This window comes from Nothobranchius furzeri, chromosome 6 (genome assembly GCF_043380555.1).
Source record: "Nothobranchius furzeri strain GRZ-AD chromosome 6, NfurGRZ-RIMD1, whole genome shotgun sequence".
Taxonomy (NCBI): Eukaryota; Metazoa; Chordata; class Actinopteri; order Cyprinodontiformes; family Nothobranchiidae; genus Nothobranchius; species Nothobranchius furzeri.
The window spans coordinates 59951731-59976782 of NC_091746.1; the positions used below are offsets into that span (position 1 = coordinate 59951731).

A 25052-nucleotide genomic window follows, 5' to 3' on the forward strand; every position below is an offset into this window, starting at 1 on the left:
TAGTCATTATATGTTAAACGGTATACCAGTAAATTGTTGTAAACATAGTACTGGCAAGTGTAGCTAGAAATGAGGAAAAGGGGTTGTAAGCTACCAAATTTTTCTGCTAGTGGGAGGCGAACCTGCGCAAAACTGCATATCAACTTGACTCTATAACCACTACACCACCACATCTTAAAAAAGTCAACTGGCGTTACATTTGATCATCCTATCCGGTGTGTCTTTGTAGATGGTATGTATGATTTTTCCGGCGGTGTCTCAGAAGAAGTCATTTAAGAAATAATTTGTCAGAAAATTCACAGAATATCCAGATTTGAGAACCAAGACCAGACCCTCTTCGGGGGAGGAGACCAAATTGAAGCTGAGATGGGAAGAAAATGCATGAATGAGGCCAAAAATGGCTTTGGCGTGTTTCTTATGAGGAAATGACAATATAACATGATTAAAAGTTCCAAAAGTTTGATTTTTAATTATATGGAACCTTTACAAAAACTGTTCAATTAACTTCTCAACTCCGTCCTCAATTTTTTAGCTATAACACCCTCTTTGGTTCCAGAATGCTATCAAGTCTGACAACTAGAAGGAATTGGACTGACTCTTATGGAATGGGCGGGGCTGATTCTGGAATGGGCGGGGCTGACTCTGGTGCAGCTCCACCTTCTGGTGCAGCTCCGCCTTTGTGGTTCTGCAGTGAGCACCACTTGGCTCATCTCGAACAAGGCCATTGTTGAAGCTGTACCACCTTCAGTCACATGACAACGTGACTCAACGTAACCATACATGTGACCGCCCCATCTAGTGGACAGCTTTTGTTATTGCACATACATGTAGTTATCGTTATCGAGGTGAAATCCTCAGTATACCGTGATATTGATTTTAGGCCATATCGCCCAGCCCTAATATGATGTAAATAATGATGAAATATTATTTATGTGTCTCAAATTAACAGAATAATAAAGAATGAAGTGAATTTGGTCTATTAGAGGTTCATAGATGTCTGTCTGGAGAATTTCACAAACTGAAGAACAAACTTTGTGAACCAGCATTCAAATCTGCCCTGATCACCTGCTGTGATCAGCAGAGCTGACTGCTAACTTAGATCAATTTAACCAAGAACAGACGTTTCACAAACTGACTGGAATGAGCTTGCTGACCTCTAGTTGACACTCCTATGAACTGAACTAAATTAAACCGCACACAAAACAACACATTAAAACTAGTAATCCAATCTGAAAAAAGATCAGTCTTTTCCCAAAAACATTCAAAATGTTACCGAATCCTTGTTGCAGATATTGTCTACATTCAGCTCAACAATACAAGGGTTTTATATTGAAAAAGGTCAGCAGGAAGGCTTTGTTTTGAAGAGTTCCTATAAATAACCTAAAGTTGTTGTGTTTGGGTGACGCTGATTGGCTGCTCTAAGGTGAGATGACATTCTCTGTCAACGTAGTGGAAACAGGAACTAGATTAAAATGAAGGTACTGCTTTTCTTTGATTGTGTCCTCCATGTCTCTGCTGAAGGTGAGTCTGAACCCAGACTGGTGGACAAACTAATTACCATGCAGAGAAGATCCGTGTGTCTCTTTGGGACAGAGGCAGGTGAGATCTAGAGCGCAGAACTTGCCAACTACAGTGGAATACATGCCCAACTCTTTGCGAATCATCCATCTTTACAGGCTTTTATGACTCAGCTGTGAATCATCAGAACATTTGCAAAGATAACTTGATGTTGAAGCGTCAGTCAGTCCCAGTGTTCTCCTGACAAAAAACTCCAGAATGTGTGTTTCTAGAAGTGTTTCTTTGTTGATGAGATTCAAAAGTACACAATCTGAGAGGTGCAAAATAAAATAAAAAATAAAATAAAATAAAAAACAGGTGAAACTGAAAACATGAGAATTTGGTGCAAAATCCATTTATGTCAGTAATCCATCTTAGACCGAGAGACCATTTAAAGGCCCAGGAACCCTTTATGATTTTTTTTGAATAATTAGCTGATTAGAGTGTGACTCATTGAGTCTAGAATATTGAACCTTTCACAATATTCTAATTATCCGCGATTATTCAATTCAATTCAATTCAAATTCAAAAATTGATTATTAATCCCAGAGGGAAAATGATTAATTTGATTGAATTTGGGGGTTTCATAATCATCACAGTTTGACAAATAAAGGGCGAAAATAACTCATTTTGCATGTAATGAGTCTGTCTCATATATTAGTTTCACATCTTTATTTGAAATACTTGAAAAAATTTTACTTTTGCGCCATATTCAAATTGTTTGAGTTTTAAAAGAAGTAACGAGAGAAAGCCCCTTCCACACCTCTACCTGCTGATCCAGGATAGATTTTTCTTCCTCAAATATACAGTATTTCTGCTGGTTACCAAGTGAGCATCAAACATCTCATACTCACTCACTTCCTCAGGAGCCACTCAGACATTTCTTCCCATCTTAATGTGATTTTTGTAAGAGCCAAAGTGGCAAACCAGCCACCTACAGGATGAATAACTAGAGAAGTGCAACACACATTTTATCTGTAATCAGTACTACTTAGTTTTATGTTAAGGCCTTTGCTGGTTACACAACCCTGTTTGTGTAATGTGACATTGTCACAGGATGTGGCTGGCTAGTTTGTTTACATGTGAATAGTCAAAGGCAGTGTAAGGGATTGTCTTTGTGGCCATATTACAACAATTCTGTGAGATTGACTAACTGTGTGTTCCAGTTCAGCCTCTCGTCAGACGTCACTCTTCTGGTCATCATCCTGCCGTCTTAGTCTGCAGTGCTTATTGCTTTTATGCCATGAAGATCAAAGTAAGCTGGATAGACAGGAAGTCAGGGCTGATGTCTCTCCCACCAAGATATTGATTGGTACCAACAGATCCACTTCTAACTGGGGTACAGACCTAGATGAGTCCAGGTAATGATGGTGAGCCATTGAATTTAGTACTTGAATTCAAAACATTGACTCTGTATTGGTTTTAGCAGATTCTGTGTCAGAAAAATTAAAAAAGGAGTTCTGTAAGAGTCAAAGATGTAAGCTTGTGTTGGTGCAGGTCTGGAAAGAAGATATGATAGATATCAGTCTGAAGAAACCTCTGATCTGATGTTCGTCTATAGTAAAACACCTGATTCTGCACTTGCTTGACTCCACATGTGTCTGATTCCTTCTACACCTGTCAGTGTCTCACCTTTCTGGCCTCAGATCCATGCCTGAGTCAGAACCAAAGTTACCATGGGAACCTCGGGACTGGCTTTAGGTTCGGCCTTGTCCCTGGCTGCAGGCACGTTGCAAGCTTTTCAAAAGTGTGGGGGATGTTGTCTGTGCCTAAAATAATTTCATGTTATTCATCTTGTTAGATTAATTTCCATAATATCGAAGCAGGTGCAAATTTTAGACACGTCGCGTGTGTCTCCGTTTTAAACATGTTTAAACTGTTCAGAATACAAACCCAGGCTCTGTCTCGTTAGATTGGTGTAACTAAAGTTTGTACTGAATGAAACTTTACATTAAACCATGTTGAAAAGAAAAGGATCCGATTAAATCGTTTCCCCCTCATTTTACAGTCAGTACAGCGCAGTGCGCATGGCTCTGGGGTTAATCTAGTTTAGTTGTTTCTCTTTGCAACAATCTTCACAAGAAGGTAAAACAGTTAAATGGCAGGTTACAGATATTTACATTAGACTGTTTATATTGACGGATAAACTCAAGCATGTTGGTTGTTTTGAAAGAATTACCCCGACGCACACTGATGCACACACAGATGAGCTGACATTTTAATCGTTACGCACATCACGGAGGTAATGAAATCAATCAAGAAAAAATTCACATCAGAGCATCAGAGCTTTATACTGGACACTGTACTCAGCGCAGCTCACAGCGCACACGGTGGACAGTGAGCGAAAGATCTGTAGAGGGGTTCGGAGCGCAGCGCAGACAGCGCATGCGGTAAGATTTCCTCCCACTGAAGCGGTCCGTTCACTTCATAGAGCCGGCTTTTAGAGCGACCGACACATCACTAACGTGTTAGCTAGCAAGATGGTTAAGGTTAGGATAGGGGTGAGGGGAAGGTTAAAAAACAAGAGGATACGGTTAGGGTGAGGTACAATGAGCTTGTTTGGTGCCCTGGCTGCGGACATCCCATCGCCACAGTTTTACGCTGCATTGGGATCTGCAGTCAGAAAAGGGGAAAACCCCTTTTTGCACAAAAGTGATGAAAAAGGGCACTTTTGGCGTCAGGGGTCTGACGCGGAGGGTGGCTGACCAAGCGTTTGTTTTTGACGCGCTGGGAGTGAGAATGTGTTGGGCAAACAGAGTGAGTGCGACGTACAGAAACCAGACAGAAACCAGACTGGTGTGGAGGTGAGCAAAATGGCTGGAAAAGTGTGGGTGTTGAACGATCTCAATAAGAAAAGTGTGGGTGTTGAAACCCCCACATCCCCCACGGGTGCGACGCCCATGCCTGGCTGGATTCATCAATTACAGGGGGACTTTAGGTCAGACCAGTTCATGCCAGATCACAACCAAATCTGGCAAAGCTACAAACTAAAACCAGTTCGTGCAAAATTAATAGTTCAGATTTTTTTTTATTTCAGTCTTATTCTATTTAATTTTACTAATGAGCGTATTTAGGTTTGACTCGAATTAGGTTTTAAGCCAGATTTGACCCATCTCAAACTTGAGACTTTTCAAATCCAGTCCACACCTACACCCATGTGTTCCCACCAAAAAGACAAGAGCTATATCAATTATTGAAATTGTACAGTTCTAATCTCTTGAATCCAGTACTGCTGACCTTCTTTTCAAATCTCTTTTTTGTATTGTTCCTATTCCAGGAAAGGTCTTTGTTCCTACCCAGTAGTCAAGATCCTGATCCCAGACCAGAATCTGATACTTAGCTTGGGCCTGTGGTTACGACTTGACAAACAAAAGCAACAGGTCGACCTGATGACGTGTCACTACACTTGTTTTAAAGAAGACAACGTGATCCGGGGTTTGTGGTGCTGTGACTGCCGGTCACCATGTGGCAGCACCGTAGACATGAACAAATCTTCTGAAGCTGAGCAACATGCTCTAAAACAAATAAAAAACATAAGCTGTTTGGATTTTTGCTACCAAATATGAAAACATTATCCAGACTCATGAACAGAGCTGCTGTGATCAGGGCTAAGACGGTAAACTAGAGCTGGAGTCCCGAGACTTTTCTTAAAGGTGTCGTTAACGTGGTTAATCAATGCAGCAGTGGTCTCTAGTAGGAATGCCTTGTAAGTCGTACTCAGGGTACAAAAGGTCCGTGTGCCTGATTCAGGATTTAGAAGGTTGCCAGAGCAGAGGATGAGCTTTAGACGGCAGGATTTGGAGTCTTATTTCCTGATATTTGGACATTTTATCTCTGATTGGCTAACAGAAACGCAATTCTACCACCGACTCTATTTGCTCGCGGATCTCATGAACTTAGATTTTCGAAGGGTGGGCAGGGAGCAGTGCTAGAAGTGGAGACAGATAAGTACTAGCCTGCTCAAAAATAACCAGAAAAAAGGTGGAAATCACAACTATAATGCGCAACGCTGTCGTTTTTTAGCTGTAGTCAAAGATGGTGTCTGGCGACGATGCAAACTTCTTACTTTAGAAGAAAGGCCATCTTTGTTGTTTAATAGGAAATGAGCGTTGCAGTGTGTGTGTGTGTGTGTGTGTGTGTGTGTGTGTGTATGTGTGTGTGTATGTGTGTGTGTGTGTGTGTGTGTGTGTGTGTGTGTGTGTGTGTGTGTGTGTGTGTGAAGTACGCTGCTCAGCTGATTGGCTCGGTTAGGATTCTGAATGGGAGCGTTACCACGCCCTTTATTTCCCATAAGGAAGCATTGGCATGGCCGGCCAGGCTAACCTACAACACCTAGACTTTTCAATCCTGTACTGAATTGTTCTAGAGTCTATCAAGTTTTGTTAAACATAGTTTGTGATTTGTGAAAGTTTAGTAAAATGACATTTTAGCACGTTTTGGCATCTGGACCACATAGACTGGTCTAGCTCAGAAAATACAGAACCTGGACACTTCCAACCTGGCCTGGATTATTGTTATCATTCTAATAGCAAATTCCTTAAAACTTTGTTTCTGATTAGTGAAACTTGGATAAAATCTGATTTCTATTGGGATTTATTTTGTGGGTCTTCCCATTGCAAAATGACTATCATTAGTGTCATTTAGGTTTACAACTTGGGCACAGTTTAAATGAACAACTACTTTCAACAACGGAAGAAACCTTCTGCAGATGCACACATCTTCTTTTTATGGATACGCTATCAATGAGGTCATCTGATGCTTTTCTGCTTCTGAGCTGAGCTGATGATAGAATGGATGCGTGGATGTTTTCCTACACATTATTTATATAAACACCAGTAATAATATTGATACCATAGATTGGAAGGCTAAGTATGAACTTAAGTATCAGATGGACTAAATATAAGGTGGAGATGAGGCTAATGCATTTAACAAGATATTTAATAAATGATAATCAGAGCTGCTATAAAATCTTATCTCCAGTTTACATCCAGATTTATCCTCTCTTTTGTCTCAAGATCAGCAGCAGCTGGGATGTTTATGACCACAAAGTTGTTGTTTTCAACAACATGCCCACTTTAAAGTGAAGCACACTCCTCTTGTTTTGACATTTTTCTTGTGCTCACTCACTTTTTCTATTTGGATGTCATCTATCCAGCTCTTTATTTTTAAATTTTAATATTTGTTCTTCGCCTCATGATTTTTATCTTCATGAGAGGCACTTTATAAAAGATTGTCTTCTTTTTCTCCATGGAACTTCTAGAAGGTTCTGGTGTGTGGACCTGAGGGCTCGGGTTGGAGCGTAAGGCTTTAACAGTTCAGTAATTTAGGGAGGAGCTTGACCATGTGGAGCATTGAAAGTTCTAGTCAGGATTCTAAAATGAACTCTAAAGTTTATGGGTAACCAGTGCAGAAACATCAGAATAGGAGTGATGTGCGCTCTTCTGTTTGCTCCAGTTTGGAGCCTTGCTGCAGAGTTCTGGACCAACTGAAGGCGGCCAAGTGCTTTTTTGTTAAAAAATGTGAAGAGTGTGTTACAGTAATCTAGACGGGAGGAGATAAAGGCATGGATAACCATTTGAAGATCATGTTTTGACACCAACCTTCGCAGTTTGGAGATATTTCTTAAAGGATAAAACTGACAAGTGTTTTTGAGTGGCCTTTTAGAGACATTGATTGGTCAAAAACACCAAATTCCTCAAGTTTGACTTGACAGCACAAGTTAAATGACCAAATGGTAAATTGCCTGTATTTGTATAGCATCTTTTTAGGGTTCTACAACCCCCCAAGGCACTTCACAACACAGTCATTTACACACACACATTCACACTCTGGTGGGGATAACCTCCATTGTAGCCACAGCTACCCTAGGGCACACTGAGAGGTGATGCTTGCTGAAACTCTGGCGCCACCAGTCCTTCCGACCACCACCAGCAGGCAAGGCGGGTTGAGTCTCTTGCCCAAACTTCTCTCATGTCTCAAACAGTTGGATCAGGTTTTCAGCAGAAAACTGCCTCTAAATAGATTCAGTATCATAACAAAATATTTCAGTGTATAGATTACTTCTTACATCCCTATCCTTTAAGTCTGATGAGTTTACTGAGAGCAGTAGATCCTTGATGAAATTCAGGGTAATCCCAAACTTTGTAATGTTTAAAATCTATCCTTATAAAAAAATACAAACAGCAGCAAAACTGTAAATTCAGGCACTTAAAGGATCCTTACTTTATTTTGTGTGGTAATACAAAAAGCATACAGAATTATAGAGGAGAGTAGATCCCTTTCATTGAATTCCATTAGATCGTACACGTAAAATGACTAATAATTACATACACGTCTGCTCTCTGTCGCTACATCCGTACGTACCCAGCCCTCCACCAATAGCATGCATGGTCTCTTTGCTGTGAGCATATCAGAACAGTGCTCCATACCCTTCGGTACGTTGTTCGTCAAAGTAAATAAAATAAAGAAAAACAAGTATGTAATGATCAAACAAACAAGATGACGTCATCAGCCTAAGAGTAGACCACCTATAACAGAATTACTGTATACTTGTAATCATAATTTTAGAGTGAAATAAAGTTAGCTTGACCAGGAATACATTTTATTTAGAGTTAGTTTTCCTTCTGGTTGACTGAAGTTCTGCATCTGGGTTCATTTGGGCCCCAAGAAATGCTCCTTTATCACCCACATAACAAACCAACAAGACCACAACAGTTTGTTTCTTAAGACAAAAATGACCATGTGACGAGATAAACCAATAACAGTTCATTGAAAAATAGAAAGGCCGGTTCATGCAACATTTTTTCCACTCAGGTGTTCACTGCGGGTAAATGCCACTGATGTGAAGGTTTTGTTCGTAAATGGAGAACAATTACACAGTTACGCCTTCTGGACGAGTCCTGCATTAAAGCAGGTCTCAGAACTTCCCAAGGCTGATAACGGTCTTAAACAAAAACTCCATACTTAAAAAGCTCATCTGCTTGGCTAGAAACCCCTAGTATCAAGAGTTTTATTTATTTTTATTAATAAATTAACAGAAGGATGATCTGGCAACATTTAATAAACAAACAAATCTGTCAGACGCAACGTTTCCCACCTTATTTGCATCACTGATAAATCTGGCGACGAATGTTCAGATTTCAATCTGGGATTAGCTCCGACCACACCTTTCCAGAATAATTTGCATGTAAAAAGTAAGCAAAAACTTTTGAAATTTGCCCAAAGGAATGATTTGAAGTAATGAAAGAGCTCAGTGGCTACAAACGAAAGGAGAGAGATTTTCATCTTTTATCATGGTTGCTACAAGGTTCATAGTTTTCAAAAATTGCCCAATTAAACTATTTTTAACATTAACCAATTTAAAATAAAAAAGTGAGATGACCATGCAGAACACGCAAGAAATGGAACGTTACTCTAGCAACTTAAATAGCAATGGAAGACTAGCTCTATAAACACAGAATAGACCCTCGCATCAACAGCAAACTAAAACGTTTCTTTATACTCAGAATTTTATTCTTCATTTAAATCAAAGTTTCTTAGGGCCGAACGATCCACTTTACTTTTACTGGTGCAGGAACTGAAACTAGGCTTCATCTTTACTTTCCTCCTCAAAATGCAAATGAGGAAGGAGGGAGGGGGGGGGGGGGACCATTGAAAGAGAAAACAGAATCCGTAAACATTCAGGTAGTCTGATCTAACAGTAACCGTAAGCATGTAGTCCCAACACAGTGGGAACACGCCGGTGGAGGCAGGAGCTATCCGTGAGTGCAAAGACCATCAAACAGCGATGTTGCAGTTTCTCATCTTTAATCCTTGGATTAGGAAGTTGGAGAACAATGGAAATCAGACTCCAGACTGGCCAGATTCAAGGACATTTGAGTAGAACTGAAATGTGGCTCCATTCCAAATCTCCCCTTTCACCATGGCAACCATTACCGCCTTCTCTACGCTCTGATTCAAACTTACATTTACAGAAACTCCTCGGTTTTGTAGTGTTGATGTTTTAAAATATGTCCAACCTCGCAATGGTAGATAACTTACCTCACATATGCTACTGCAGTTGTCTTTCATTCTGAGACCATCCCATCCAATCAGCTGTTACTTGGTGAAGCCCCTCCCCCCACTAATCAGACTACACTGTGTTAATATGGACTACCACCAAAATGCCATCCAGAATAGATGTATAAACAGGCTCCTCAACCAAAATAGATTGTCTCATTAGAGGGAAGTCTGTCTCGTTAAGTCCTTGAACCAATGAAATTATACAGATCATAGCCAGATCTTTCAGTCCAACCAGTTGGGCGATTTCATTTCGTGAACGCAGCCACCACGGCCCACATTAGTTCATTGGCGTTGGACTTTGTGCTCTCCTTCTCGGGCTCCAGCTCCAACAGAGTGTGGACTCTCTTCATGGCCACGTCGTACTGTTCATCTTGAAGCGGGGCAAAGGCGTTCTCAAGGACGTCTGACGAGTGAGCTAGAAGAATCAAGGCCAGGACCCGCTTGTCCATGCGATGGGGATCGTTGACCCACTTCTCCAGAACGGAGTCCTGGACCTTCTTGACAAGGCGCTGCAGTGGGTGAAATGAATGCATGTGTTACATAAAGATTCACATAAAGGGGTTAGACTCAGTCAGATTCATGCAGGATCAAACGACCAAACTAATAGAGCTGAGGAAAATAATCAAATAATCGATGCATCGAGATGCGGACATAAACGATTCAACATCGTAGAGGAGTACACCATAATCGATTATAGTGGAATGTAGTTTTGTTTTGTAACGGTGGCACCAGCGCAGCATCCAAATCTGTCAGAGTGTCCTCCACATTTACCAAGTATTGTTCCGCCTTAATGTGGTACTGCAAAGCTGAGCGCTGGATTAGTAACCTGAGACTGAACCGGAACCGAATCAGCCCGACCGGTTCTGTTGGATTTTGGCCGTGAATTATGTTAATTGAGCGGGTTGTCACGAGGCCCCCTCCACTCGCTCGATCAGAGCGAGTGAGAGAGAGAAAGTCTGCTGACACAAGAGAGAGGATCGGAGGACGCGCCTCCAAACACGCATTATTATTTTCATTATTTAATTATTTCTCCTGGAAGCGCTCAGTCGGACCGAGTGTTGTGATGCCGGGAGGTCCGGTCTTGGGAAGGGAGCGGGGGAGAGTGACGGCGGCTGCAGCGTAATCGTCTGTCTCTTTTATTTAGGGACACAGAGAAGTAAAAAGGAGAGATAAATAGAAGATAGTTTTTGTTCCACTTTATTCTTTTGTTTCATGATGATAAACTGATGTTAAATATATTTTTAAACATTTTCAAAATGCTTTTTTATATTTTTACAATTTTTATATTTTTTGTTTTTGTCTTGTGAAGCGCCTCGTGATTTTTATCTTGAGAGGCGATATAGAAATATTTTCTTCTTCTTCTTCTAAATTCAGCTTAAAGAGAAACTGGGAGGAAGCTTTGGATCATTTTAGGTTACAGGAGATCTTGTTTCCTATCTGCTCCTCCAGAGACCGCATGGACATGAGGGTCACATGGTGAGGGTCCCACAGGACAGGTTAGTAGAACGGTTTGTAGTTAGCTGGTTAGTGAAAGAGATCCATCAGCTGGGTCATTTAATCCTAATCCAGCCCGCAGCCTCCTGCTGCTGTTATCAGCAAGAATAAAACACATCTTAAAAATTATTGGAAGTGTAGAATTTGTTTTATTATTTTCTGCATCAAACAGAACTTGATTCCAACATTTCAGAAATGAACCACTGGGTTCAAATAAAATAACAAACTAAGTGAAACATTTCATTTGGTGTTATTTCTGACACCCTTGAACTGTGGCATAAATATTTGACTCTAGAGCTGCTCAGAGACATTAAACGCTCCTATATGAACCCATTATGGATTTTATTATTACATTATGTGTCCTGTAGGTTTTCAGTATTTTTTCAGATTTTGTGAGTTTTTGCAAAGCGTGTTTTTCTCAGCCTGAGGCGTGGCTGTTGAATGAGGTAACAGATATTTTTACTTTGTTAAATCTTAAATGTTTAAAATGTTTTGTCCTAACCTGTTGTGAATGGAGTAGTGATGGGAATTCCAGCTCTTTTTAGAGAGCCGGTTCTTTTGGCTCAGCTCACCAAAAAGAGCCGGCTCTTTCGGCTCCCAAGTGGCTCCTCAGATTTTCTGTTGCGTAGAGTACATTTATAACCAAAATAATGCTAAACTATATGTAAAATAATTTACTAATGTAAAAAAAAGAGGGGGGGGGCTCCCAATGACGAGCCGGCTCCCGTCGTTCACTTCTTAGAGCCGGTTCGTTCGTGACCGACATCACTAGAATGGAGCGCTTTTGAGGGATGGCAGATTGTGTCAATTACATTTTTGATGAAAAAAAAAAATATAAATAAAAAGCAATTACCTGGCATCTTCTATTTATCGATGAAGACAAATAAATAAACAATCGTGATGCATCATGATGCATCGTGATGCATCGGGATATCGAATTGAATCGTTGACCCAATAATCGTTATCTAATCGGGAGACAAGTGAAGATTGACACCTCTACAAACCAACATTACAGGAATGTAAACAACACGACTACAGTAGAGGCAGAGGATTGGGCTTCCTGTCAGGAAAAAGGGGTTTCAATCCTGAACTCAAGGACATCTGCAGATGTATTTGGACAAGACTGGACCCTCGCTGTTCCGGTATTCCTTACTGGTGCACAACTAAACAGTTGCATAACAGCAAAGTCTATTTGCATGAGCACTCATGGAAATTTGCAGATGGCAAAGCTCTTTAAATAAACTCCCATAATATGCTACATCTGTGTTTTTCCCAGACGACCTGTCCAGGGTGTTCCCTGCCTCTCGCTCGATGACTGCTGGAGCTAGACACCACCTTCCTGCCACCCTACAGAGGACTAAGTTGTTAAGATAATAAGTGAGTGTATGCTTCAAACCATAAAAACAGACCAACACATTTTAAAACTGAACTAGTGTTTTAAAACATGTTGAAAGGGCACATTTACGCACTGCTGTCATGTGAGATCCTGACGGTTGCCAGTCCTGTTCAAAAACAGATGGACATGTGAAGGAGCTATGAACTGAACTGAACACTTTGTAATTAACAGGCCGCTGACTCCATCACTCAAAGCAACCACGTCACCTGTTGCTCTACATGGGAGTCTCTAAGTTCTCAAGTAGACAATAACAAAGATAGAGACTTAGAGCTCCCCGTACATACTTACTGTAACCTGGAAAACACAAACTCTAACTACAAATGTTTTACAAGTTTTAAACCCTTTTTATCAAACCCAAAGAGGGTGTGGGTGTATCTGGTGCAAGAACAGGCTTCTGGTGTCAGTCTTCTCAGGACACTCAAGAATACCATCGGCTCAGTTTTCCATAACCACTGGTGTTTACCTAAAACCACTTAAAGTGAAGCTGTGTACTTTATAAAACCTTTAATACAGGTTTCTGCTGCATACTTCATGGGAAAGTGTTTAAATATTTAACTGAGACAATATCTGGCTAGAAGAGGATATAGCCTCTTAGGCTAAAGCACACACCCTCACCTTGGAGGCTGTAATGGAAAAACGCAACAGTGGTTCACAAAAGGCCAATGAAATCTTTACATTTTCAAAATAAAAGCACAACATAATACTGCTGTAGAACTATACTGTGTATTTATGGATGGTCTGTATTTGACATAATTCCTTCTAGGGTCATCCACACACTGATGATTGTGAGCTAATGTTGTAACCACAGCTGCCACCGGTCCCTTGCAGCAGGAAACGTAGGTTAAGTGTCTTGCCCAAGGAAACAACGGCCCGATAGTTGCACTTCCACTCTTGAGCCCTTCAACTGAGCACGTTCTAGTCCAGGGGTGTGAGTGCGTAGGGTGTCCCGATTAAGAGCAGAAGTTGACCACGCCTCTTTTGAATCCTTGTTCCACACTTTGCCTAAGTCTGCATCGACTGCAACGGGTAGTACCCACAATCCATTGCTGCGTTGGAATTTTAAGAAGGCAGAGCAAAGGCTCAAGTGCCTTTAATGAAAAATATGTATTTTCAAATGAAAGAAGTTCATTTTAAGACAATTGATATTTATTCATGCTCTGAATGTTTTAGACAAAGATTTCATGTGAACAGCAATAAATGAAAAATTTGTCAAGAAATTGTTTGAAATCCGTTAAAACATTTTTTTTAAATGCCACAAACAGTGCATTGCGGTCGATGACACAATACTCCCCATCCCAATTTGGTAATTATTTACATACTTGTGTACAAGGCACTCAATGCCTTACTGCGCACTTCCTTCAAGTGCACTTTGCTGAAGACTGTAGGGTGCAGTGTGGGTATTGGGATTGGGCCAACCAATGCGACAGACGGGGCTTGAACCTGTAACTCTGACTACAGGGCAGGTACTTAACTTCCCCGCCACATTGCCCCCATCAGTGGCAGATAAAACAACTGTTTAGATAGCTTCATGTGATGGTTTGAAATCATTTTAAATATCAGTAAAAATATAAAGAGAGCGGTTCCATTAAAATGTAGCAAAGGCCACCAGTCATGTCCTCGAGCATCAATAAACAAGCTGGTATGCTTGAGAAAAATAACCAATAACCATTTTATTTTTTATAAAAGCTAATTTATTCATTCCTGTTTTCTCAGTCAGAGCTAAAAGAAATCAAGTGGCTGATAAAATAGCTCGAATGTTGAAAAACAATCATCAACTCAGAAGTCTGCAGCATTTATTCATGTTTAAATGCCAGGTTTAAAAGCAAGGTCACGTCTGTACGGAAAGACCGTTTGAAAAACAAGTTGTTTCACTTTGTCCTGGTAGCTTTGAGAATGTATGTGATGACATGACAACCCACCTTTCAACCAGACTAGATCAAATGTCACTAAAACTATGCAGCAAGAGCCGTCAAACCAGTTATAAGTTACACTGAAGTCCTGAATGTTTCTCCAAGAAATAATTATCAGTAAGCAGATTACAATAAGAAACAAATGTCGTCATATCGTACCTGCTTTATAGTGCCGTTTGTGAGTGGATGCGTGGTCATGTCGAAAAGTAGGAAATTCTGCTTCTCTGTGGTGAGGACACCTTTCTCCACCAGGTTTTTAGCCAGACGCTCCCTGACATTTCTCAGCTGGTAATGCAGCTTCAGGGGATTCCAAGTCTCTCCTGAAAGTCAAGAGTCCATGTTTAGATTCCCAACAACATCCCCAAGGTACAACTTTATTAGCCGGTAAAAAGGGCTGAAAATCTGGAATTAGAAAAGAACAAACTAACAGAATGTATTCTAATCTGAGAGATAATCCATACCCCCACTAACTAGGTTACTACATTGTTTGGTTAACAAAGGCTGCAGTGCTCATCTCACCACTCAGAAGCTCTATCCAGCTCTGGACAGACTCTGGAGGTTGGGTTTCCTTAATATGCTTCAAGGCTTCATCCAGCAGCACGTCTCCTGTCGGGGCATCAGACTTGCAGATAACCTAGCAAAACAAACGAAGATGGTAGCTACCGTCCACCCGGCTGTAATCTAGATTTACACCCTGTGCAAACAGGAATTACAAGAGGAGCAAGGTGTGTCTTTTTGAATGAAAAACTTCCTCTGATGTTAGCATGGCCTGGCAGACTCGCCCTCTGTCTATTCTTCACAGAGAACAAGTCTGGATACTCAGAGGCAGAGAGCGCCATGAGGGGCAGAACTAGCCAGTTTAAAATAACCAATCAGGAAAAAAAGGAGGAAATGACGACTGTATCGTGCAATGCTGTAGTCAAAGATGGCGTCTGATAACGGTGCCAACATCTTTCTTTAGAACAAAGGCTTTTAGCACTTCTTGTTATGGTTTTAAAAGCGTGTCCAAGTCATAGAACAGAGGAAAGAGCCACAGCCAACTCAGCTTCAGATGCCATCTTTCTTTGTTTATGAGAAACGGCCTTACTGGCCCAATCTCAATACTCGCACTTGCACCCCTACGCCCTTCATTTGTGCGTTCCCGGGCAGGGGTGCGAGCGTGTAGGGTGTCCTGATTCTCAAGTGCGGAAGTTGACCAAGCCCCCATTACACCCTTAATATGCACTTCACCCAAGTCCGCAACGATGCGGACCTCGGGCAAGGGATTTACCCACAAGTCATGCTGCGGGAGAAAAGGCTCAAGTTCCGTTTCCGAAAATATGTATTTTCTAATGAAATGAGTTCATTTGAGGATGATTATTTGATACTCTGAATGTTTTCGACAAAGCAGCAATGAAGTTAAATTTATTTCAAATAATTGCTTTATTGTTTGTTTGAAAGTTGTTAATAAAGGTTATGGAAAAAAGTATCACAGCGACCAGCATCACAGCATGTGTTGTGATCGATGACGCAATGCTCCCCGTCTCAATTCGGCAATTATTTGCACACTTGTGTACTACGCACTCGAACCCTACTGCACACTTTCTCCAAGTACACTTTGCTGAAGACCGCAGGGCACGGTGTGAGTATTGAGATTGGGCCACAGTGAGCGACATACGCTGCTCAGCGCTGATTGGCTCGGTTAGAATTCTCAGGGGGTGGGGTTACTTCAATGGCCCTTTGCTTCCCACAAAGACGCTTTGGCATGGCTGGCCAGCCTTCTCCAACATAACCAAGTTACATAAAAAATGTAAGTGATAAAGGGCATTACGTAACTTTTAAGTGGGTTTCCGTGGAAATGTTAGCAATATTTTAAATTTTGTAGTTGATTAAATGGCCTTGGTTTAGAGAAATTGAAATTAGCTCTCAAAATAGAGATGAGCTAATAGATAGTCAGTGAGGGCAGTTTCAAAGTTGATTTCAAAGAAATTTTAATCCCCAAAATGTATTAATAGTTCCCGGGATCATTATTTTATAAAACTATTGGTCTCACAAATATTCTGGCAGAAATATTATGAAAGTCTGACATGCTAAACCAGAAGAGTTATTGATAGCTAGCTAGCTTTTCTTCCAATTTCACTTAGCAATTAAAGTAAATTGTCTAAAAATGTACAAGTTTACGAATTACATTTTGACAGTGTTTGTTAACTTTAAACAAAAACCCACAATGAGATTTGATCTCTTTCACCACAACAGATAAACTAACCTATTGAATCATCTCTCATGATAACAAGCTCACCAACCTCCTCTGAAGTTTTGTCTGCTGTTGGTTTTATTATTATCTGACAAGATTTGGTTGAGACTAAAGAAATAACAGAAAATAATCCACAGCAGTGGGGAAACTTTGGGGTCCCACAAGGCTGCTGTCTAGGTACCAAACATCCCAATCCTTTTCTTGACCCAGTATGTGCTAAAATGACCCCTTGCAGGGTTAATGAAATGTAACTCAGATCCCCATCGCCCCCTGTAGTCAGAATACCAGACTTGCAACTTGGGAGGGTCCACCTCCTATTGGACTTACAAAAAATGGAGTTGACATGCCAACACTGGAGTCTGCTCCCAGCAAGTTTCTTGCATGTTTAAGATCATGAACACATCTGATATGGTTGATTTAGTGATGAACCACTCATGTTGAAAACTAATGAAGGCTGAGGAGACATTTCAGCAGTTAGCACATTGTGAGGGGATGTGTCACTTTGGGTTTCACTAAATGGACACTAGGGGGTGCTAAAAGCAAGCAAAAACTGCCTGGACTCCCTTTAAAAGTGGGATTTTAAAGCTTGTTTTTGCACAAGTACTGAAATTACACATAATAGCTTTTAGGCTGCTTTAATAAATTGTTTTAAACGTAATATTTATCTGAAAAAACATCCAAGGCTTCCAAAGAGCAATGCATTACTCATTAACTACCAATGACGAAAGTCGTCATTTGCATTTATTTACTGTGTGGGCATCGGAACGAGCCCCGCACTGAGAACAAACATCTCAGTTCTAAAGCCGATCTTCATCCGCATACGTCACGTGATCAGGAAGCAGAAAATCTATGTGTTTGATCGTTTTGGGCCGCTGCTGTAAAAAAGGTGAGGCGCGAACCGGAAAAGCTTCTGCCGATCACAATTCGACAACGAATTGTGAAAGAATGGATAACGCTCGAAACGCACTGGGTGTGTCCGAATCCACGGGAAGGATGCTTGTAAGAGTGCAATGACGTCACAGCGCAGCGACTAGTACTGTCCGAATTCCAAGAATACTCATTCTCGTGTCCTCAAATGCGTCCTCGCTCCTCCCACATTTCGAGGACGGGTCTGTTGTATCCTCACAGAACAAGGCTATCCCAGCATGCTTTGCGTGCCGGCTGTGGATTTTCAAATGAAAGAGAAAATGGGGAGAGCTACGAAGTTTTAAACATAAGTTTGTTAAAAACTAGCCGTAGAAAACTAAAACGCTTAAATCGCTTCAGTTTTCAGACATTTTTTGTTTGTATATTTGTTTTTTAAATTACATTTTAGGCAGAAATCAGCCAGAACGAGTTTGTATCGCGGGTCCCAGTTATTCCTGTGTGTGTGTGTGTGTGTTTGTGTGTGTGTGTGTGTGTGTGTGTGGGGGGGGGGGGGTAGCGAATTAAACTTGGCATTTGTTTTAAGGACAACGGAGCAAAGAAGCGTTTTTATTAAGCTTAGAGGTGAAGAGTGAAGCTGTTTACACACAACCACAGAAGTTCTTCTGTGATAAGTAGTTTTACATTCGGAGATTTACACAGCTGACACGTTTTAATGAAGTAAAACGTTTGTGTGAAGAATATAATTTTTATCTTCTCATGTGGGTAAATGTAAAAATGTGTTTATTGCCTTGTTGTCACCTGTGGTCTCTGATTTTCTCTGTAGGACTGCAGGTGTCCAGGGTCAGGAGAGGTTTTACCTGTTGGTCATCCTGGGAGAGATGCCTTCTACTGTCATCATGTTAATGTTATTTAGCTGTTTGATATTTGAACACATTTATTAAAATAAATACTAATAACTTTCTGGTCATTGATTTTATCACCAGTTTTATTATTACAGATGTTTTTTGAACATGTTACATGAACAGAAAATGAAAAGATGGTAAGGAGACTAGATTATTTATAATACGTTACACTTATTTACAGATCAAAACCAGTATGGACCAGTTATGTACGGTTAAAGCGGGATTAACCCGAGTGACTCTTCCTGGATCATTTATTTAACCTGAGTGAGCAGGAAGTCTTTAACAGTGCAGCTGGATCTGCTGCAGGAGGATCCAGACGTGGATGGAGGGCTGGAGCAGACCCGTGGCTGGACGTTTCTGGTCAGAGGAACATCATACAGGACGGTCTGCAGAGTCATGTTGAATAAACAAATGTACATTGAAAACACTTCAATGCTATTTTATTAAAAAGCCTGTTTTTTGAAAACGCTTTACCCCCATTTGATGCAAAATAAGTTCTAAGGTCCAATTTACATTAGAAAACATCCTACTGCATTTAACATTTATAATGCATTTGGTTTATATTAATTACCTACATGATAATACTCTGTAGTAATGTGTTGTGTATGTTTAACAAGTTCATTCTGTAGCTTAAAACATACATTAAACCATCTAAAGTTAATATGCAAGTCCTGAAAGCTTCTAGAATAAACAAAATTACTTTACCTGAAAACGGTTGTGAACAAACGCTGCTGATGGACATGAATTTGCTGTAGCTCCTTAATATTCCTGCTCCATTTTCGCTAGCTTTAGCATTTTTCCTTTGCGTTTAGCTGCTGCCACCACTGTGACGGGACCTACGGGCCACCGTACAGGTGAAGGCTAGACTGTCTGAATTCAGAGCCGCTGACTTCCGGTTTTAGCGGTCTTCAAGGACCCGGCCTTGCTAGACCGGCGAAGACCCGTGCTCATAAGCATCCTTCCTGTGGATTCGGACACACCCACTGATTCTTCCTGATGTAAGAGGTGAGTCTCCGCTTTGTTTTGGTTGTTTTGGCGTCAACATCATCCTAGCGCGCAACGTTCTGTGACTCTTAACCCTTTGATGCATAATGGTCACTACAGTGGACAGGTACTCAAAATTGTTATTTGTTTTTGCTGTTAAGCACAGCTGTTAAAGACTTTATTGCATTTGAGCCCATCCATTTGGACTTTAGTAAGCCAAGCCAACAATTTCATGCTCAGAATGCACGCTGTCCACTGAGGTGGACATGTAATAAATTATTTGTAAATTATAAAATTTTACAAAAAATATTTGTTGAAATTTGTTTCATTCACACCTAAAGACGAATGAGAAAAAAAATTGTTAAAAAAAATCATGGTTGAAGATTTCATAATTCATGCATCAAAGGGTTAAAAAACAGTAAAAAAAAAAAAAGGTGAGAAACGCTGGCAGTGAAGGGCTTTACGGATCAGGAAGCGGCGGCAGCGAATGAGTTAATACAAAACATTTTAAAGTGGCAGTTTGTAGTTTCCTGGGGGAAGTACATACATTTCAGGGTAGCTTTACATCACATCGCTGTGATTGTCTCTAGTATAAAAAACATTACGGTAAATGTTACCTGTGGAGGAGAAAACATGAATCCTCAAACTTTGATGGTCCTTAACTCATTCACTGCCAGACGTTCCTGGTCAGTAAAGCCCTTTGCTGCCAGCAATTTTCAAAATTTGGATTTAAAATGACGACTTTTGTCGTCAATGGCAGTGAATGAGTTAATAAATTGTTTTTTTTAAGCGTGTTCATTGCGCCTTTGTTCAGTGTTTATGGCGTATGTGTTCATTACATTCATGTTAATTAACTCATTCACTGCCAGACGTTCCAGGTCAGTAAAGCAGTTTTCTGCCAGCAATTTTCAAAGTTTGGATTTAAAATGACGACTTTTGTCGTCAGTGGCAGTGAATGAGTTAAGTTAACCTCATTAAGAGAATGCAATGCCAATTGTAGTTTTCTGGTGCTATATGTGAAACAGCTGGCAGTGAATGAGTTAACGTCTGGATAACAATCAGAGCCAAATGACCAGTCCATTCAAATCCAGCTCTCATATTTATAAAAAGGAGTCAGAGTTCTCAAGTAGACCAATAACAAAGATACAAAGCCATGAAGTGTATGTTTACAACATAAATATCCTGTTTTTTTAAAATAATATTTTAGATTTTTTAATGGCAATCTGAGTTTGAAATTTAGACGTAACCAAAACAACGCTGACAAGCAGTTATTGATGAGTGTCAGATATCTGGCTTCATGTCAACTTTAGCATTTCAGCTGTAAAAGATTCACTTGTGGTCCTGTGGGCACAACTGAATGAGACCAGCATCATGTCATGTTACCATATTTAAATGTGGTAAAACACAAATGAAAAATTGCTTTACTAAAAAACAACTTTGAAAGTAAACAAATGGAGAAATTTATTTTGTCCCACGGCTGCACAAGTTCCACGTTTGGAATTCAATCAGAGACAGATGGAAGAGAAGAGCAGAAATATGGAACTCCACTATAAAAAATTATAATTTCTAACAGACAATCCCTGGTAATCTGTCCAACAAGCTACAGAAGTCAAACAGAGCAATTTGTTTTAGTTGTAAGCAAATTTAATCAAAGGGACTTTCTTATCACTTGCTAACCCAGACGTTTGACCTTGCATTACATTTTGACTTTTGCATATCAGGCCTTGCGCTTCCATTCATCTTAAAGGGAAAATGTGTAATTTTACCTTTAATCTCTGGAAATATCCACCGAAATGTTGTTGAAAATGAATAAAATGATGTCCAGTCATTGAAAAATATTGGCAGCTTCATAACATATAACCAAAAAAATCTGGTTCTAGCGTCTCTGGCATACTGGACGCCATGTTTTCTTCTTGAAGGCTCGGGGTCCTGCGCCTGCTGATGACGTCACACTAGCTTATTGGCTGAATGTACGACGTTACCACAATTGAAAACATTTAGGCAGTAAGAAACATGAATTTAATAACAAAGCTGCTAAACTCTTTTCAAAACTAATGTGAAAGAACAGAATCGAAAGAGAGATGCAATATATTTTGGCCGAGTGGTATTGCTGTAGTATGATGATGTCATCTACAGGCACAGGGACCCCCCCCCCCCCCCCTCTTCTGCTTCATGATTCAATTCAATTCAAGTTTATTTATATAGCGCCAAATCACGACAAGAGTTGTCTCAAGGCACTTCACATAATAAACATTCCAATTCAGGTCAGTTCATTAAGCCAATCAGAAATAATGTTTCCTATGTAAGGAACCCAGCAAATTGCATCAAGTCACTGACGTGTGACGTACGCGATTGAAGATCGGCTTTAGAGCCGAAATGTTTGTTCTCACGGTGCGGGGCCTGTTCCGATGCCCACACTAGGGCTGGGGGTAAACGATTATTTTTAAAACGATTATTCTGACGATCATTTTATCGAATAGTCGACTATTCTAATGACTATTTAGATGATTAATCTAGGGATTATTTTTTATTGCACAATTAATAAAAACAAGATAATCTAAAATAAATTCATCCAAAAAATTGATAAATTGTTACTGTAAGAGAATAAACACTACAGACCTGCCATTTTGTACAACACTGCTTTTATTGTGTTGCGGTCGGTTATGTTCTGGTGACGTGTAGAACTTGGGAGTGCAGGCTGCTGCCTGAGAGGTGGTTGGAGACGGAGTGTCTCCATGCTGCTTTGTATTGGTCACTTATGTTCGTGAGGCGAGTGGTGTTACGACTCTTCCTGGGGAGTTTGGCTCGTGTGCAAAAAGGAAGGGACAATAACGGGATTTAAAAGTTAAAATGATGATCAGGTTTATTTACAACAACAAAAAAACTAATCTTTCCATCCGCAGGTTGGGAATAATAAAACTAATTCTGCCTGTGGGGAATTAAAACAAAAGTACAAATCCCAGGGATGTCCCACTGGGCAAAGATTACTGGGTTCTGGACCAAAATAAGGATTTCCGAAGGTCCAAACTCTAGACTGGGTGGTTAAACTAAACTCAAGGTGATATTTTAAACTAAACTGAAAACCCACAACACTCTAAATGTAATAAAAGGGAGATCTACACCACAAAAAACGATGAACTCTAAACCAAAACGTAGCAGCTTATCCAAACGCAAGAAGCTGTTAGCGAAAATGCTAACAGTAGCTTTACCAACGTTTAGTTCAAGTTACCAAGTTTAAATAAACCAAAAATACCCAGCAAACAGACCACGGAGGAGAGACTGCTACCACCAAAACAGCTATCCTAATGTCTGAAAGAAGCTCCTTAATGAAGGGAGAAACGCTCCCAGTGACTTTCTACATCTGCGATAGAGACGAAGCAGCGCATCTGACCCTGGAAGTTGCTGTCCATTGCCGGGAGACGAAGGCGGGCAAAACAAGAAAGGAATCTAGTAGCGGACGGACACTGTGCCGGTTCTTCGGTATTTGGCGGTTAGTGAAGGCGGAGAAGAGGGTGAACTAGAGGAAAAACAGACAGATTCCTCCTCTATTTACAAACTCCTGGGGATGCAACAAGTCGGCGTGGTGCGTCGACTACCGGATCTGACATAGACGAATTTTTAGAATCGAGTCGTCGAAGTCATCAAAGCTTCGCAACAGCTCTAGCCCACATAGTAAAAAAAATGCAAATGACAACTTTAGTCGTCACTGGCAGTGAATGAGTTAAACATGACCTGTGTCCTTTAGTGAGTTCTGGTCTGCCAGGTGTTGTGCTGAAAAAAGGATCCTGGTGTGACAGCACCCTGGGACTGACAAACAGTGTCAAGATGTAGGCATCAAAGCCATCATGCCTGTCTTTTATTCGGATTGGTGCGTTCAGCTGAGGTCGGTGAATGTCAAATGTTTTAACAGGAAATGGCAAATTCCCCTGAACTGAACCAGACATCATACTGAAGACATATTTGTTGTTTTCTCACCTTCCTCGCTAGCAGACCTTTCCTCCTGGCACCACAGGGCTCCAAATGCACCCTCCCTTTCAGGGCCAGCTCCACCAGCATACACCCGCGAAGACCAGAAGAAATACAGTCGTTCCAGAAAGACGTGTAACCCTGAGACCAGGAGAGAAGGGAAAAAAACTGCTTGCTTAGCTGACGTGTTGAGCAAGTCGTGGTACATCACTTCCAGGTTGCAAAGGACCTCACACCTGGCAAGTTGTCAAGAAAACTGCACAGGTAACGCAAACAAAGGAAGCTGTGTTACACATTAAAGACGTCGGTCAGAATAGTTGCTTTCATCCAGGAAATGATTAACCAGCAGCATCAGAGCAGCAACTAAACGACAATATGACTACTGACACGTTGCACTTTCGCATCGTTAAATGAGACGTTTTCTAACCGGCTTACGAAGAAATGCATAAAAACTGTTGGCATAGAAATCCATTAATCATACTCCACCGGTTACATAAAATACGCTTTGGAGTGTTGACATTTGGCTGGTGACGCAACGTAAACAGTATGCTAGATAATTAGACAAGACAAACTCGATCACATAGATACACGCAGGTTATACCTCTCGATCTTTGAGGCCCAAAAGTAACACTTCTTCCATGAGTGTCAGCCTCGTTTCCTTCGAGTCGCCTTTGTCGTCCTCTTCCTCCTCTCCGCGGCGCGCCTCGTCCTCCTCTTCGCCGGAATCCCTCTCCTTCTCGGCGGCGGCGCTGCGAATGGCCTCGGTCCTTCGCTGGACAAGGCCCGAGGTTCTCTGCGTGATAGAAGTCATAGCTATGGCAGTAGTTCGACAAAAACCAAAGACAAACGTCTGCTTCGATCAAAGAGAGAGACGTGCCGCATGTAACACAAAAATAAAGGCGAAAACTGTTTAGGAACTGGCCGATTGCGAGGAAACAGCCGCTAACGTTAAGCTCGGTTCAAGAATCCTGCAAAGCCTCTGCCTACTTCCTGATACAACATGGTGGCGGTGACGTCGCATGTCCACTTTACGGTCGTCGGAATTAAGGGTTGTTAATTTAACTCGAAGTCAAAACAACTTAAAATTAATTATAAACCAAGTTAATTTCTTTCAGGGCATAGTGTTTTTTTTACAATCACATTTAGCTTGAAATATATATATATATATATATATATATATATATATATATATATATATATAATTAAACATAGAATAAATAAGTAGAATAAAATAAAATTACATTTATTTAAACGTACATACAAACCAGAAGCCATTAGAATTTTTCAAATGTAATTAAAATATTCAGTCGGTTTACCGTCTGCGGATCGCTCCACATTTAAGTTTTAGGTACGGAGTTTTGGGATGATTCACAAGATGGTATTATGTGTTTTATACAATACACTCAACCTCTGCCGCATCAAATATGAAATGAAAAAAAGGTGAAGTAAATAAATGACAATTTTCTGTGTTGGCAACAAAGTGCCTCTTAACTTTTGAAAATTAGTTTTCTCTTATTGATCATTATTACAGACCAACCTCTTTTTGTTTGCTTTTTCTGATCATGACAGATAATGTTAGACAGAAATCTCCACGAAAAGTGATGCTTGCAATTAGAGCAGGGTTCCGGTAGAGGAAAAGCTAGAGAAGTAGGCCTGAAGGATGTAGAGGACCTGAAGGTCTA

General features: G+C 40.6%; 2 protein-coding genes across 2 annotated transcripts in view; one reads left to right on the forward strand and one right to left on the reverse strand.

Annotated features, from left to right (window-relative positions):
- The window catches only part of LOC107373312 (homeodomain-interacting protein kinase 4-like), a 745746-nt gene that overhangs the window by 153837 nt on the left and 566857 nt on the right, over window positions 1–25052 (forward strand). The window lies entirely within an intron of this gene.
- LOC107374733 (Golgi phosphoprotein 3) lies at window positions 9635–24357 on the reverse strand. The gene is made up of 5 exons (XM_015942955.3): window positions 23972–24357; window positions 23380–23511; window positions 14938–15052; window positions 14578–14738; window positions 9635–10127 (listed from the first exon to the last, which is right to left on the reverse strand). Exons 1-5 carry the CDS (start codon window positions 24179–24181, stop codon window positions 9864–9866), a joined length of 882 nt encoding a protein of 293 aa, XP_015798441.1. The 5' UTR covers window positions 24182–24357; the 3' UTR covers window positions 9635–9863.